The sequence below is a fragment of the Trachymyrmex cornetzi genome, unplaced genomic scaffold (genome assembly GCF_001594075.2).
Source record: "Trachymyrmex cornetzi isolate Tcor2-1 unplaced genomic scaffold, Tcor1.1 scaffold147, whole genome shotgun sequence".
Classification (NCBI taxonomy): Eukaryota; Metazoa; Arthropoda; class Insecta; order Hymenoptera; family Formicidae; genus Trachymyrmex; species Trachymyrmex cornetzi.
In genome coordinates this window covers 5,868,955-5,884,049 of record NW_017296059.1, presented here as the reverse complement: position 1 = coordinate 5,884,049, position 15,095 = coordinate 5,868,955, and the positions used below count along the sequence as shown (strand labels likewise).

General features: G+C 32.3%; 4 protein-coding genes across 6 annotated transcripts; 3 read left to right on the top strand and 1 right to left on the bottom strand.

Annotated features, from left to right (window-relative positions):
- The first annotated feature begins 97 nt into the window (after positions 1–97).
- Positions 98–2,276, top strand: Adck1 (aarF domain containing kinase 1). Its single transcript, XM_018502431.1, has 2 exons — positions 98–382; positions 621–2,276. The coding sequence occupies exon 2, from the start codon at positions 635–637 to the stop codon at positions 2,207–2,209; it is 1,575 nt and encodes a 524-aa protein (XP_018357933.1). The 5' UTR covers positions 98–382; positions 621–634; the 3' UTR covers positions 2,210–2,276.
- Positions 1,552–9,795, top strand: LOC108757817 (probable serine/threonine-protein kinase DDB_G0283337). Of its 2 annotated transcripts, none has more exons than XM_018502432.1 (5): positions 1,552–1,558; positions 5,601–5,802; positions 5,873–6,353; positions 8,840–8,959; positions 9,065–9,795. In XM_018502432.1, the coding sequence occupies exons 2-5, from the start codon at positions 5,650–5,652 to the stop codon at positions 9,793–9,795; spliced, it is 1,485 nt and encodes a 494-aa protein (XP_018357934.1). In that variant the 5' UTR covers positions 1,552–1,558; positions 5,601–5,649. The 2 variants fall into 2 exon arrangements, with proteins under 2 accessions (XP_018357934.1, XP_018357935.1); XM_018502433.1 differs by lacking the exon at positions 1,552–1,558 and adding an exon at positions 5,419–5,545 and having other exon boundaries at positions 5,616–5,802.
- Positions 2,463–3,886, bottom strand: mRpL11 (mitochondrial ribosomal protein L11). Its single transcript, XM_018502435.1, has 3 exons — positions 3,661–3,886; positions 3,268–3,457; positions 2,463–2,787 (listed from the first exon to the last, which is right to left on the bottom strand). Exons 1-3 carry the CDS (start codon positions 3,805–3,807, stop codon positions 2,525–2,527), a joined length of 600 nt encoding a protein of 199 aa, XP_018357937.1. The 5' UTR covers positions 3,808–3,886; the 3' UTR covers positions 2,463–2,524.
- A 1,250-nt stretch (positions 9,796–11,045) lies between the features above and the next one.
- Positions 11,046–15,074, top strand: LOC108757795 (peptidyl-prolyl cis-trans isomerase-like 2). Of its 2 annotated transcripts, XR_001939923.1 has the most exons (10): positions 11,046–11,258; positions 11,360–11,729; positions 11,840–12,005; positions 12,111–12,265; positions 12,506–12,629; positions 12,697–12,845; positions 12,973–13,124; positions 13,209–13,541; positions 13,620–13,885; positions 15,003–15,074. XR_001939923.1 is itself a non-coding variant. In XM_018502379.1 (9 exons), exons 1-9 carry the CDS (start codon positions 11,227–11,229, stop codon positions 13,711–13,713), a joined length of 1,575 nt encoding a protein of 524 aa, XP_018357881.1. In that variant the 5' UTR covers positions 11,046–11,226; the 3' UTR covers positions 13,714–13,915. The 2 variants fall into 2 exon arrangements, 1 of the variants encoding a protein (XP_018357881.1); XM_018502379.1 differs by lacking the exon at positions 15,003–15,074 and having other exon boundaries at positions 13,620–13,915.
- The last annotated feature ends 21 nt before the right edge of the window (positions 15,075–15,095 follow it).

Genomic DNA, 15,095 nt, shown 5'->3' with positions numbered 1-15,095 from the left:
CATATTGCTTTCAAGAATATCTTCGTTGGAGGTAATCTATGATTATCTACGGTCATCTATGACAATCTAATTCATCTAATTTCTAGAGTACATTCATTTCACGCATGTGATGCATTATTTATTCTTGTTCACCGAATGTTAAATAAGGATAAATAATGCATTAAACACATCATGCGTGAAATGGAATACACCTTATGCACCTCTAGTGACACGTCTCGTCCACGTGGTTGAATTGAAAACCGATAGATCGAAATTGATCTAACTATTTAGCGACCGTTTGTAAAAGTTTCGTGTGTTTATAACCTTGACTGAAAGTGCACATAAAATTGGCACAGAATTGTTGACAAGATCCGTTCTGGGAGATATGTAGAATACAAATGAGGTTAGTTTAACCGCTTTCTAAGATTCATACTCCTCACTACTCCTCAGTTTGTTGGATTCGATGCCACGGAATACTCTCGTATCACGCGAATTTATGAGGATTTTTAATCATTACTTTAGTAGGTTATATAGTGCAATTTTATAATTATATATATATGTTTTACTAATTATGTAATATTTCTAAAGTATTTTAAGAGAAAATATATTTTACAATTCGTTGTATTTTTCTCGGTTAAAAGGACCTGCCAACTAAATGACAATGTTTACATCCAGAAGGCTGTTCAAAGCCGTTGCTATTGGAACAGTCGGGCTGGGTACCCTGGCATCTCTTAGAACAAATGAGTATGATATCAGTGCCATTGGTATTGTACGCTTAGGCCGTGCTGCACTGACAGTGCTTGATATAGGCCGTTATTATAAGAGAGAATTATATGACAGTAAATTGGATAAAACATCACCGGAGTACTTGCAGCTGAAATCAAATGCTCACAAGTACGGGGCGCAGAAACTCCTAGAGCTTTGTTGCACCAATAAAGGGGTGTACATCAAGGTAGGTCAGCATGTGGGTGCACTGGACTATCTGTTGCCCCAGGAATATGTACACACCATGCGTGTACTGCATAGTGCGGCACCTCAGTCCTCGTTCAATGACGTACTTACCGTTATTAAGGAGGATTTTAAGAGGTCTCCGTACGAGATATTTCAAAGCATTGACCCGGAACCCCTGGGTACTGCTAGTCTCGCACAAGTGCACAGAGCCGTGCTGAAAAACGGCGATGTGGTGGCCGTGAAGGTACAGCATCGGGCAGTCAAGAGCAACTCTTATATTGACATTAAGACCATGTCGACTTTGGTGAGCATTACGTCACTGATATTTCCGGATTTCAAGTTCGACTGGCTAGTCAAAGAGACAAAGAGGAACATCCCTCAGGAGTTGAATTTTACTCTGGAGGGCGAAAATGCCGAGAAGGTACAGAGGCTTTTCAAGAACTATAATTGGCTAAAAGTGCCAAAAATATATTGGGACTTGTCGTCATCCCGTGTGCTCACAATGGAATTCCTGGAGGGCGGACAGGTGAATGACCTGGAGTACATGCGTGCCCATCAGCTGAATCCATATGAGATCACCAGCAAGCTTGGTCGTCTGTATAGCCACATGATTTTCATTGAAGGTTTCGTTCACTCGGATCCGCATCCCGGTAACATCCTGGTGCGCAATCGCGATTCCGAGGCGGAAATCATTCTGCTGGATCACGGCCTCTACGCGGATCTGTCCAATCAATTCCGCTGGGACTATTCGAAGCTATGGCTAGCGATCCTCGACAGCGATCGGGTGGCTATGAAGAAATACTGCGGTCATCTCGGCGTTGAGGATTACTACGGTCTGCTGTCAGTTATGGTGTCGGGCAGGACTTGGGAAACGATTATGTCAGGCGTGCGTAAAACTCGTTACAACATCAGCGAGAAAGAGATGTTTCAGCAGAATGTCCCAAACTTGCTGCCGCAGATCAGCAATGTGCTGGACCGTGTCAACCGGCAAATGCTGCTGATTCTTAAAACCAACGATCTCATGCGCTCTATCGAGTATTCGCTGCACACTCAATCCAGGATGACGGCCATAATGGAAATGTCCAAGTGTTGTGTGCGTTCTGTATACGGCGAGAAGCTTCGGCAATGCTCGAGTGCTTGGGATAAGTGCTGGGTGTCGTTAGCAGAACGCTGGATGCTTCTTAAATTATCATTTTACTATATGTACCTGGGCCTGATACACTTCAACCTAAACGACTCGGTTAATTCTCTATGGACAAAGGATTTTTATCCTCTTTAAGCTTATCTTTAGTCTATCAATTGGATACGCTTCTTGTAAATGTCTATTTTTTAATTTTTTTTTCCTCCCAAGAAAAGTAAAGATATGTATTTTTTTTTACCGATGTAAGCAATTCAAATTTTGTACATAGTAATTTATAAAAAATGTGTATTTTACACACTCTCTTTTACATCAGTTTACCTTTTAATTAGTCATTAAAGTTGCAGAAAGATATAACAAATTTAAATATTTTTTTGTAATAAATAAATGGTTGTTGAAAGAATTTATTATATACATATGTAATTACAATAGAAACAAAGATATTTTAGTTAGAAATTAGTTTGTTCTAAGAACTTTGCTTTCTTTGGCTAATTGAAGCTGCTCACGATACTGCAAGACTGTCGCTTCTCTATCCTTCAGAAACTGACTATACTCTTCTGGATCTATTTCACGCACGATCTCGATGCCACATGTACGAGCAATGCCGACAATCATTTGACACATTTGTTCTAAATTCAACAATGCATTGGGTGGATCCTCCAGCTTAATTTTGGCAATCTCGTATAAATGTTTGAAAGTTATCTTGCCAGCTACTTCACCTACAAAAAGATATTCATGAATCTTTTATTATCTTCTCAAGTATTTATGTTATATTATCTTTGCACTTTCTCCATTGAAATATCAAGAGACTACAATTATTTTACACTTTAAGGGCAAAATAATAAATTAGGGACCAACACAATTGTCACCTCTTTGATTTTTAACTGAAGACTGGTTTTTTGACCAAATCTGTAGTTAATTATTCAAAATCTTAAATTTTCTGGAAAGAGTCGAATTTAACCATTTTTTTTTAGAGAATATATTATAAACTAGAAATTTTGATAATAGCAATTAATCTTTGCCACAAGGATTAAATCTGATAATGCTCTTTTTCATTTTTAGAAAATGCTACAAGAAAATTGAAGTTTTGGCAATATTTCGATAGTCAATCTCCAGTGGAACACTAATAAAAAGGTAGCAACTATGACTGAGAATTTAAGTTTATCAAGTTGACAGGAAGGATTAGTATTAACTCGTACCCTTCTTTATTCTTCCTTTCTGTATCCCAGCAGCCTGTTTCAAGTAGTATGTTGTCGGTGGTTTATGGATCACTAGATTATATGATCTGTCTGAGTTCACTTTCACGCGACATGGTAAAGGAATGCCCTCCTTGATATCGACTGTCTTATTGTTGAAATCCTTGCAGAATTTGTCGATGTTGATGTTCCTCTGGAATCAAAATCATCCACCCACATTAAACGCTGTTGAAGACGAGTACCTAGATCTTGCAAATCTAGCATGATTACTGTCAGAAGAAAGATTAGAATTAGAATTCAGGAGATGACAATAAATTTCTACAACAAAGAAATTAAGAGAGAAAGAGAGTACAAAGAAATCAAATACATTCTATTGAAGTTCAGCGTGATCCTAACCTGACCGAGCTGGGAACCAAGTGGCGGCGCGGCTGACGCCATTCCCGCGGGAATATTCACGCGCAGTTTTGACGAGTGATCGATTTTCTCGACCAGCTTCTTGCCCACCTTCCCTATTCTTTTCACTTTTCCCATTACTTTCGACATCTTCCAATTTTGATATATGCACTGCCGAAGTAAATATGTTTAAATTCCCATAACCTAGCTAAACAGTGTTCAGTGTTGGTAATCTAGAAATAGTGGCCGATCGTACCTAATCCAGAATTATCGTACATACATACATCGCGCGCGCGCGCGCGCGAACAAAATTTAAATACAAAATATGTAAAATTGTAATCCCTAATTAAGACGGTCAGAAATAACAGTTTTATTTATTACTTAAAGTTGAAGTGACTTAGACTAAAATCAGCTTCCGAAATAGATCAGAAATTTCTCAATCAATTCTCAACTGATTTCGCTGAAATTACCCATTCAGCACTTTAGAAGCCCCTTAATACACGATGATTGAAACAATAACCGATATTTTTTATTAATTTCAAGAGCTCAAACATTCTATAGAATAAATTGTATTTCTATAATATCCAGGTTAAAAATACAAATTGGAAAGTGATTATTATCAGTACATTTAAAACAATTATTTTAAAAGAAAGAAACGGTACAAATGTGGCTTTTTACATTGACAGTAGACAGTAAGTTCACTTGTATTGTCAATATCACAATTTTTTTATGTATGTAGTATATATATGTATATTTTTTCGTATTTATCGTAGTAGCATTAATTATATAGTCATTTCACTTCACAGATTAAGCCACGTGATTAGAACGATAAATCTTTGATAAGACTAAACAATATATAACTCGCAAATTATAAACGAACAGACTTCAAAGAACAAATAATATTTAAAATTCATACTTAATTTCTATGATTTTTAATAAATAATAACGATATCATCGAAGTCATTTAATTCATCGTCTTCTTCAATGCCTACTCTGTTGGTAATATGTATATAAAATTAAGAGAGAAGAGTAATAAGTCAGAAATACAAAACTATCGTATTTTAGGCGTACGATAATGAAGTGCTATCGTACATCGTATGTATAAGTAAAATTATCGTACGTGTATGGTTATCAACACTATAGCTAGATCATCTAATGCCCATTTCCACCAATATAGATTAACTTTAATCTCGGTTCAACTTACTCTTCGTCTTTTTCTAATCTTTAGAACTAGAAAAAGACAAAGAGTAAGTTGAACCGAGATTAAAGTTGATCTGCGTTGGTGGAAACGGACCTAAAGGTCTATTCTTTTTAGCTTAACTTCTTGCAAGTTCAAGTTTAGCAAAACGAACAGACCTGTGTAGAAAGTGAAGAAGCCGAGTGTAAAAAGTGCAAGCAACACGAACAGATCTAATCAGAGATGATTGGTTCTTATCTTTTGATCCAACCAATCACCGATTGCTACTTAGCTGCCCATGCTTGCGTATGTTTAATTACTGCAGCCAATCAGAACTTGACCTTTTAGTCCACCATTTTCAGGCGAATTGGTTTCAATACACCTGCTATGACAGTAAACCTCAGTTTCATGCGTATTAAATAATCAATATTCTATATGTAATTACTTATCACTTATTTAATTCGTTACTTATTACTTATTTAATTCACTTTATTTATATTAGAACTTGATTATTTGTAATCATTTCAAATTTTATGCCAAGCGCGCGAGTCATATAGTTTAAATATTGTTTTAAAATGGCGGAAAATAAGGTCAATGCGTTGCTATGCGCAAACTTCTTGCTTTAGTTGTGTTCAGTTACGAGCAGATTCAAGCATAGCACACTTGTTTACTTGCATCATGCTACAAAAGTAGCGGATAATTACAACATAAGTAAGTTTGATTGATATCAAATCTCAAAAAATCCGACAAATTGATAATATCGAAGGTCTCGTTATACCAGAAAATTATCATTTTCTGGATTGATTTCACACGGGATGACGGGTTGTTGCGTCCCCGGTTGCAACAATTCGAATAGAAAGGGATTTTTGATGAGAAACTTTCCTTCAAATCCTGATCGGAAAAAACAGTGGATCGCCAGTATTGGTAGACCGAATTGGACACCTAGTACGCACAGTCGAATATGTGAGGTATGATTTATTTGAATTTTTATTGTTATTGTTTGTAGAATAATTAACGAGTCTATCTATTTGTAAACAGATACATTTCACCAAAGATATGTGGGAGAAAGATCGTTGTGATGGCAAACGCAAATTAAAATATAATGCTGTACCTGTAATTTCTCCTTCTGTGCTGCACACTGTATCTGTGCCACAAGATATTTCTGTGCCACAAGATGTTTCTATGCCACAAGATGTTTCTGTACCACAAAATGTTTCTGTGCCACTAGATGTTTCTGTGCCACAAGATGTTTCTGTGCCACAAGATGTTCCTGTGCTGCAAGATGTTTTATCAGAAAATTATAACATGAACAACAATGTCGTAAACATGCTTATTGCAAGCATGACAAATGAAGGAAATGTTAAAATAAATTATCAGTATCAATTACATTCGGACAATATTAAGCAATTAAACGATAAACAACCAGAAGATCTTTTAAGTATGTTTACGAACGTTCAGGAAGAGATAGACTGGAAAGAACGATGCCAGGAATTGAAGCAGCTATTGGCAAAGAGCAAAAGTAAGTGTGAGCAACTTCAAGACGCTATGAAAAAACGCGAAGAGTTGTTTAACAAGATAATAAGAAAGAGTTACCTATACAAGATAAGATCAGAGAAACGTTTGAAGAAATTGAGGCAAGAAAATCAAATTTACAACAAGTTAAGAGGTAGATTAGGAGAAGTCTTCAATGAAGATCAGATTAGGGTTCTCACCAATCCAAAAATGAGCTGCCGAGAATGGTCTGACGACACAGTTAAACGAGCTATTCAGTTAAGACGTGCATGTGGCAGTGTTGGATACCAGCAGATTCTAGAGCAACATATTCCTTTTCCCTGTGAACGAACGCTTCGAAGGAAAATGCATAATGTTGAATTAGATAAAGACACTGAACATATTACAACCGAAGAAGCAATTAACTTGTTTGATAATGAGGAGGAATTGTATTGAATGATACAAATTGCTAGCTGCTTTGTCTCTTAGTTGTTTAACATTGTTGGGTTATATGTATTTGTTTTTAACCTTTTAAAAACTAAGGGTTCAATTTCCAGTCCAGTGTTGATCGTATTAGATAACTCGTTAAGGAAAAGACTCCACTTTTTCTATAGAACTGATTGTGGATTTATTCAATTATATTGTTAATAGATAACTAAACTTAGTGTTCATTCTCTCTTAAATGAAGCTATTTTAGTTTCCTGAAATTAATTTTGTGTCTATTAATAAAATAAAATTAATTACATGTTTAGATAAGTTAAATTATTTTAATTACATTAATTACATGTTTAATAATAGGTCTCAGATTTAGAATCATTCAGTTCATAACTGGCATTCAGCACAGAAAACTTAAACAACTCAAATTTCTAAATGGATCTAAATATAGAAACTAATCGTAAACTAAAGAATCTTAACCCTATATCAAACTATAAATTGAAATTGAGATTGAATTGAAATTTAACCATCCAGAAGAAAGAAAAATATTAAGTTTAGTAAAATTTGTTTTAATTGATCAAATTTATTAGGTTTCTTTCTCGGAGCAGTATGCTCCGTTATTGGCGCTCCATTTCGCAACTCGTAGTATTACGTCTTCTCCATTAATTCGGATACAATTCCGTTTCATAGACATCATTTTTGTGACGTGATCTGGCTATATCGACCTCCTATTACATAGTCTGGAGGCGAGAGCCACTAATTAAATAAGAAGAAGAAAGGTCAAATTTAATCTCAATCTCAATTTCTAGTCTGATACAGGCTGAAGATTCTTTAGTACGATTAGTTTCTATATTTAGTTCCATTTAGAAACTAAGAACAAAGCAGACAAAGCGACTAGCCATGAAGTTATTGTATCTCGAAATAAGATTAAAATAACAAAAATGAGCTAATTCACTAGAATATTTATTATTTCATTGGTCAACATTCTTAATACATTTGACTTGTAAATTTCACTAGTTTTCACTTCATTTCAAAATACACAATCAACCGACTGTTCACAGAGCGGTTGAATTGATTAATCTATAAATAAGAACTATTGTGTTTAACCATTCAGCATATAATATAGCTGTTTTATCAACTTGATCGCGCTCATTGTTAATATTTTATTAGATTTTACTAAAATGAAAATTTCAAAAACATCAAATGTCATGTAGAAGATAGAAATTGATACATTGTTAATAACAATTTTATATTAATATCAAGTATTACTTATTATTTCTAATGATAGTGGTGTATCATGTGAAAAGCATATATTTCTGTTTATTTTTAAACTCTTAAAGGTGGTTTAAAAATACAAATACAAATAATAAGGAGCATATAGCCACAGCACAAGTTGTTTAAGTGAAAGTCATATATTTAAAATTATAATAACAAATAAATAGACGTTTCGGTCAAGATTTGACCATTATCAGTACAATAAAAAAGTGAAACGATGTTACAGAAATTTTTCCCAAAATGTTAACAATAAACCGCAAGTTAGAATTTGATGTTAACAATTTCCATTCGCTTATGAATAAGTTGACAAATTAAATCCAAAAATTAAGATGCCAAGATTGCAATCGCTTATGTAACAAAATTCTATTCCAATATACAATTATTTTTAACTTGAAAGTATGTGAGGTTTCGAGAGTGAAATACGTAATTTCCAGATTTTATTTGAAAATAGGCAAAAAAACCAAATTAATTAATCTAACTGTCTTAATAAATGTAGATAATAAGAAACGGATTAAAATAATATTCGAAAACGCTTACCACGTATTTATCGATGAAAATCCTAATAAAAATAATACAGAGTCTCTATTGTCAATTAACACAAGTCTTGGAAACCAATTAGTAAAACTATTGTGTGTTTCACTTTTTTATTGTACTGATGATAGTCAAATCTTGACCGAAACGTCTACTTATTTGTTATTATAATTTTAAATATATGACTTTCACTTAAACAACTTGTGCTGTAGCTGTATGCTCCTTATTAATTGTATATATATTTCTGTATTTTTTTTTATTTAAATTCTACAGATGATGGATGTATACATGTTCCAATTGAGAATCAGAGAATAGTACAACCATATAATGCATTAGGAGAAATGGGAAACGCTATCAATAAACATTATGCTTCCATTGAAATAAATGATAAAAGTAATAATATATATATTATTATTTAAAATTTTCGTTCTAATTCTATTTATTACCTCTTTCTATAATATTATCTAAAAAATACATACTCCAAAACAATTTTTCTAGATCATTTTTCCTGGAATGAAAAAGCTGTCTTTTTAATGCTGGAAGAGTACAAAAAAAGGGCCGAACGCTTTAGAAATCCTGAAAACAAGAAAAAGCAGCTTTGGCAAGAAATATCTGACGAGATGACAAAATATGGGTATAAAGTTAAGGCAGATGCGATAAACAAAAAGTTTAGGAATTTGAAGATGAGATATTTAATTATAAAGAATAGTGATAAAAAGAAAATGTCAAGGTCTGGTAGAATGTCTTGGATTTATTTTGACATTATGTCCGAAATTGTTTTTGATGATAGGACAGTAAACCCAAACTTAGCAATGGCATCAGCTGTATTTTTGAATAATGATAATGATGATGATAATAATAATGATAATGATAACCAGAATGAAATCGAAAAGATTGCTAGATTTGAAAATGCTATTCTTTCTAAGAATTTAAGTGATCAAGAAATCGAAAATATTTTATCGGTCACATCTACTAGTTCAACTATTAGTATATCAAATGTTTTTGAAAAAAATGTACAAAATAAAAACTTTAGAAAGAGAAATAAGCCTATAGATAATTATAGAAAAAGATATATGGAAATAGAAGAAGAACGAATTAAGGAATTAAGAAAGTTAAGAGAAGCTATAGAAAAAAATAACACAATACAAAAAGAAAGAGTAGAGATATTAAAACAGTACTTGTTAATTCAACGAGGAAATCTCAATAATATTTTTTATTATTGCTCTTAATACTTTTTGTACGATAACAATTCGCGATCAAAATTTTAGTTCTTTATATCTAGGCTTTAGTTTCAGTTCCAAAGATCTAATCAAATACAGTAGTGAATCTAAAAAATTTCCATATTTTCTTAAAAAAATATTCTAAAATATTTTAAGTGTTCTACTTGGGTAATAGAGTTTATCATTACAATGTGTTTTCATGATAGCTAGTCAATTATGAAGGAATTTGTTTTATAAGAAAAATTTATTTTATTTTTTATAAATCTTGATAAATTCATATTTCTTTGAGCATTAAATGATTAGATGTATTATTACAAATACAAAAAATTTACGTCAACATACAATTGTTGGAGAAACTGAAAAGTATTAGTTTATAAGAGAATTTTAAAGATTGTTATATTTATTTTCTTATTTTATAACATCTCTGTGATTGTTTTTTTTTATTTTTCATAAAGCATACGGAGTAATGGCTTAATTTTTAGTAAGTACTGTATTTATATTTTGGAAAATGTTTTTTATCTAATTTTTTTGCTTTATTTTATTTAAAGAAATAAAGCAATTAAAAATTTTATATTTTATTAAAAAATTATCTAAACATTTATAGTTAACTTTAATGTAATATTGAGATTATATAATTTTTTTCCATTATAATTTCCATTTCTATATCTCGAAAATATGCAAATTAACTTCGTTATCTTAATTTTCAATTTATTAATATTAATAGAAATCTATGCTTAATTCTAAAATATGTAATTTATTTGCATTATTTGTACTCCAATTTACTTCAAAATTGTGTTAAAAAATTCTCTGATTTTCTCTTGAATAAAGATACCTGGAAAAGCCTGTAATTCCCAGAGAATTTACAAAATTTTAACCCTAATATGATATATAATATTGTGATATGTAATATTAAAATACAAATGTATTGATTTTCGTGTTAAAGCAAAAATTACGACAGCATTTTGTTTATTTTGTACACGTCTTTAATAGTTTCAATAGGATTCATTTTGTTGTGAAATTTATCTGTTATTAAAAATATAAAAATAATATTAAATTAAAAATATAATATTGAAGCGGTTTAGAAAGATATTTTTTCAGAACGAGCATTTATTTACATTTTTTTTAATTGAAATATTTTAATACATCAATACGATAGAAAACGTCATAAGCGATTAAATACTTTAAATCTTTTGCATCTTTAAATGTCGCGGTCGATTTCGCCATGTTTTTTCAATTTGACCAATTCGTTGAGGGTCTAAAATCTCGGCGAGACTTGTATATCTGTATATGCCAACTATTCCATGGACGAACAGAATAGGCAATAAGTATCGTGAATTCAAGTTTACGAGACGTTTGTTCAGTTTATTCGTAATTGATCGTAATTTATTTCATATTACTGCGAAATTTTCTTAAATAAAACAGCTGTAAAGTTACTTCAAAATGGGGAAACGCCAACATCAGAAGGATAAGATGTAAGTTGCATTATTGTTTTTCATACAATCTTGCAGCCTAACTATAACAAGGTATCTCACTTTTGCTTTCAATCATTTGACAAACTTCCAAATTCCTTCAGGTACTTAACGTACACGGAGTGGTCGACGTTGTACGGTGGAAGAAAATCGGGAACGAATCTGGAAACAAGCGAGGAGAAGACGTTTAGGCGGTTGCCATATGATCATTGTTGCTTATCTCTTCAGCCCTTTGAGCACCCTTATTGCGACCTGCATGGCAACGTGTTTGAGCTAGAGGCTATTTTGCAATACATAAAACAGTACAAGCATAATCCCATAACAGGAAAACCACTGGATGTCAAGAGCCTAATCAAACTGAACTTTTATAAGAATTCCCAAAATGAATATCATTGCCCTGTTCTTTTCAAATTGTTTACGAAACATTCGCATATTGTTGCTATTAAAACTACAGGAAATGTATTTTCCTATGAGGTGAGTATATAAAGTATAATATTTCTATTTTTTATTTCACTTTAGAGGCTATTTTGTTTTTTTTTTAATCTAATCTAATATTTTTGTATATAAAAGAATTATTTTTTCAGGCTGTTGAACAGTTGAACATAAAAACTGGGAATTGGAAAGATTTGATAAACGATCAGCCATTCACTCGCAAGGACATTATCACAATTCAGGATCCAAATAACGCAATGAAATTCAATCTGTCGACTTTCCATCATATTAAAAATAATATAAGAGTGGAAGACGAAGGTAGGCTTCTTATTCAACAGATTCAGTTCAACAGAAATGAGTTTTACAGTAATTAACATATGTTCTATTTTTGTAAGTTATATATGTATGAATGATATTTTTCAGAGACAGTGAGAGAGAGAAATAATCCAAATGCAAAATTAAAAACTGTATCGGCAGAAACCAAGGAGATCCTGGTTGAATTGGAGAGAGACTACAAGCCGGCAAAGAGTAACGAAAAAGATGAGCTCTCTATGCAGAAGGCTGACAAATTTAACGCTGTTGGTATATCATTCACAAGAAACTTATATTGGCTGCTCTTAGCAGAAAAAACGGCATTGCAGCTGTTGTCAAATTCTTTAATATGAATGGTTTATACATTTAGATCCAGTGAGGAACTTAGGGCAAGATTCACAATCATATTAAAGAATTTTATAATAATTACAAAGCTGCTTTTCCTGCTGAATGTAGTCATTATATCGAATATTGGAGAAGAAATTTTGTTATTTATTTGTATGCAGGCGCATTATTCCACTGGTGCGGTTGCTGCAGGATTTACTTCAACCATAATGCCGGCAGAGACTACCCATGAGGCAGCTGTGATTGCGGAAGATTTAGTGCGATATGAGAGAGTCAAAAAGAAAGGTATGTTATCGCAATTGAGTTGATTGAGTATATAATTCTTATTCTCATTTATCTGTTTTTTATTCAGGATATGTAAGATTCCTCACGAACTTTGGGGCTTTGAATCTGGAACTTCATTGTGATCTGGTTCCGAAAACCTGTGAAAACTTCATGAAACACTGTCAGAATGGTTATTACGACGGCACAAAGTTTCATAGGTCAATACGAAATTTTATGGTAAGTATATTGAGCGCGACGATGAGCCTTTTAACTTGAGTGCATTTCGAAAATTGTATTTTGCATGTTCTTTTTATTTTTCTATTTTAACTTCTTTATTTCATGCAGATATTTCGTTTTCCCACAGATTCAGGGCGGTGATCCAACCAATACAGGTAACGGCGGCAAATCTATTTGGGGCAAACCGTTCGAGGATGAGTTCAAGTCGAATCTGATTCATCAAGGCAGAGGTATTCTGTCCATGGCAAACTCAGGGCCAAACACCAACGGATCCCAATTGTAAGATCAAACACAAAGATAAAACAAAGGACTTGCATTTTGCAATCTTGTTATTTTATTAATGTACTATTATTGTCGTTTCAGTTTCATCACATTTAGATCGTGCCGACACCTCGATCGCAAACACACAGTCTTTGGGAAGATCGTAGGAGGTCTGGACACATTAAATGCAATGGAGAAGGTGGAGGTAGACAATAAGGACCGACCGATAGAGGATATAGTTGTACAGGGTGTCCATGTTTTCGTGGATCCCTTTCAGGAAGCGGATGATCAGCTCGCCGCGGAACGAATTGCCGAGGCGGAACGATTGGCTCAAGAAGCGAGTCAGAACAAACCAGCCGACAAAAAGGACAAGAATGACACTCAGAAGGTCTACCGATCGGGCATAGGAAAATATGTGAAATTGGAGCAGGAGAAGTAAGATCTCTGTCGTGAACTGAGATTTGTTAGTTTTAATTAATTATTTACGCGGCGTTTAATCCGCGCGATTTTCAGATTGGACAAATGGGACGGGAACGCAGAGCCTTTGATAAAGAAGAAGAAAGTTTCGTCGCAATCATATGGAGATTTCTCCTCCTTCAACTTCTAATAAATTTATTGGAATAATTAGAATATCGAATGTATATAGCACTTGTACATAGTCTAGTTTATTATACGTATAACTTTTCTGACAATTTGCCATAAAGCCTCTGGCATATTCAAGTTGTTATCTTTTGAAGAGCCAAAAAACGGAAATCAAACATAGTTGTTGATGGAAAATGGTAAGGAACTTTGAATATTATGTTTTGTATATATATATATATATATATGCGATTCCCTCGATTGTTAAAAATTCAACCCTTAAAAATAAAATTGCGAATTTTTATCACTGAGAGAATAAAGAATTGAATAAAGAATATGTATTAATTAAGAACACTCATTTCTTATTGAAAAAATGTGCATATATTTTAATTTTGAGTTGAATTTTGATTTAGATTTGCATTGAATTTAATTAAGATGTTTTATGCTGGATACTCGATCAAAGTGTCTAATGTATTTTTCTATCAAGTAGATTAACTTTAATTTTGGTTTAATAAGTTTAATTTACTCTTTATCCTTTCATTTAAGGAAATAAGCATAAAACACACATGTTAATATTTACGCTTTAAACTGCATATGCGAAAGTTAATATTCTGTTTTTATTGAGTAACATATTTTTATAGATTATTTATTTTATTTGATATTAATTTTATTGTTATAAACAAAAATTTTAAAAATAACGAAAATCTAAATTTTTTAAATATAAATATTTTAAGTACTAAAAATGACTTATGCAAAGTTTCATTGAGATTCACCAGTTATAATAAATAAATATTTTGTTTATTTACTGAACAATTAATGTCTGCATTTCAATGTAACTTTATATAAATATTTTTGAATTTATAAATTATTTATATTAAAAAATTAAAATTTTTATCATTATTTTATAATAAAAAATAGAAAATTTGTTTAATATTACTTTTTATTGAAATAATTTTTTATCGATCCAGATGGTCAACTGTCTCTAATTTTTTTGTATTACTTTTAAATGCAATTTAAAATAATTTGTAATTTTTTCAAGAAATTCTTAACATATTGCATTTTCCTTACAATCTCCTTAAAACTAAAAAGGATAAAAGAACTAAAAAAGATAAAAGAACATAATTCTTAGAACATAATTTTTAGAACTCGAAGCAAAAAATAAAACTAAGATTAAAATTAATTTATATTAGTAAAAACGAGCATAAATCTCATTTCTGTATATATCAATGCAGATTTATAAATTTAATCGAGATTACAGTTAATTTATATTGCATCATACGTACTTTTTTATATTTCTGAGCAGAAATCTGTGATCAGGTATGTTTAGGGGTTCCGCGATGCCTAGAGCGGCTACTGGTCCGGTCGAGGACCGGAGCCTCCATGTTTGACGTTTGCGGCGCGCGGGCGTGC

Coding starts and splice junctions, on each gene's coding strand:
- Adck1 (XM_018502431.1), top strand. CDS start 635: ATGACAATGTTTACATCCAGAAGGCTGTTCAAAGCCGTTGCTATTGGA.
- mRpL11 (XM_018502435.1), bottom strand. CDS start 3,807: ATGTCGAAAGTAATGGGAAAAGTGAAAAGAATAGGGAAGGTGGGCAAG. Junction 3,458..3,660: donor TTGGTTCCCAGCTCGGTCAG/GTTAGGATCACG, acceptor TTTTGATTCCAG/AGGAACATCAACATCGACAA. Junction 2,788..3,267: donor GAAAGGAAGAATAAAGAAGG/GTACGAGTTAAT, acceptor ATCTTTTTGTAG/GTGAAGTAGCTGGCAAGATA.
- LOC108757817 (XM_018502432.1), top strand. CDS start 5,650: ATGACGGGTTGTTGCGTCCCCGGTTGCAACAATTCGAATAGAAAGGGA. Junction 5,803..5,872: donor CGCACAGTCGAATATGTGAG/GTATGATTTATT, acceptor ATTTGTAAACAG/ATACATTTCACCAAAGATAT. Junction 8,960..9,064: donor CATTGAAATAAATGATAAAA/GTAATAATATAT, acceptor CAATTTTTCTAG/ATCATTTTTCCTGGAATGAA.
- LOC108757795 (XM_018502379.1), top strand. CDS start 11,227: ATGGGGAAACGCCAACATCAGAAGGATAAGAT. Junction 11,259..11,359: donor CAACATCAGAAGGATAAGAT/GTAAGTTGCATT, acceptor AAATTCCTTCAG/GTACTTAACGTACACGGAGT. Junction 13,542..13,619: donor GTGAAATTGGAGCAGGAGAA/GTAAGATCTCTG, acceptor CGCGATTTTCAG/ATTGGACAAATGGGACGGGA.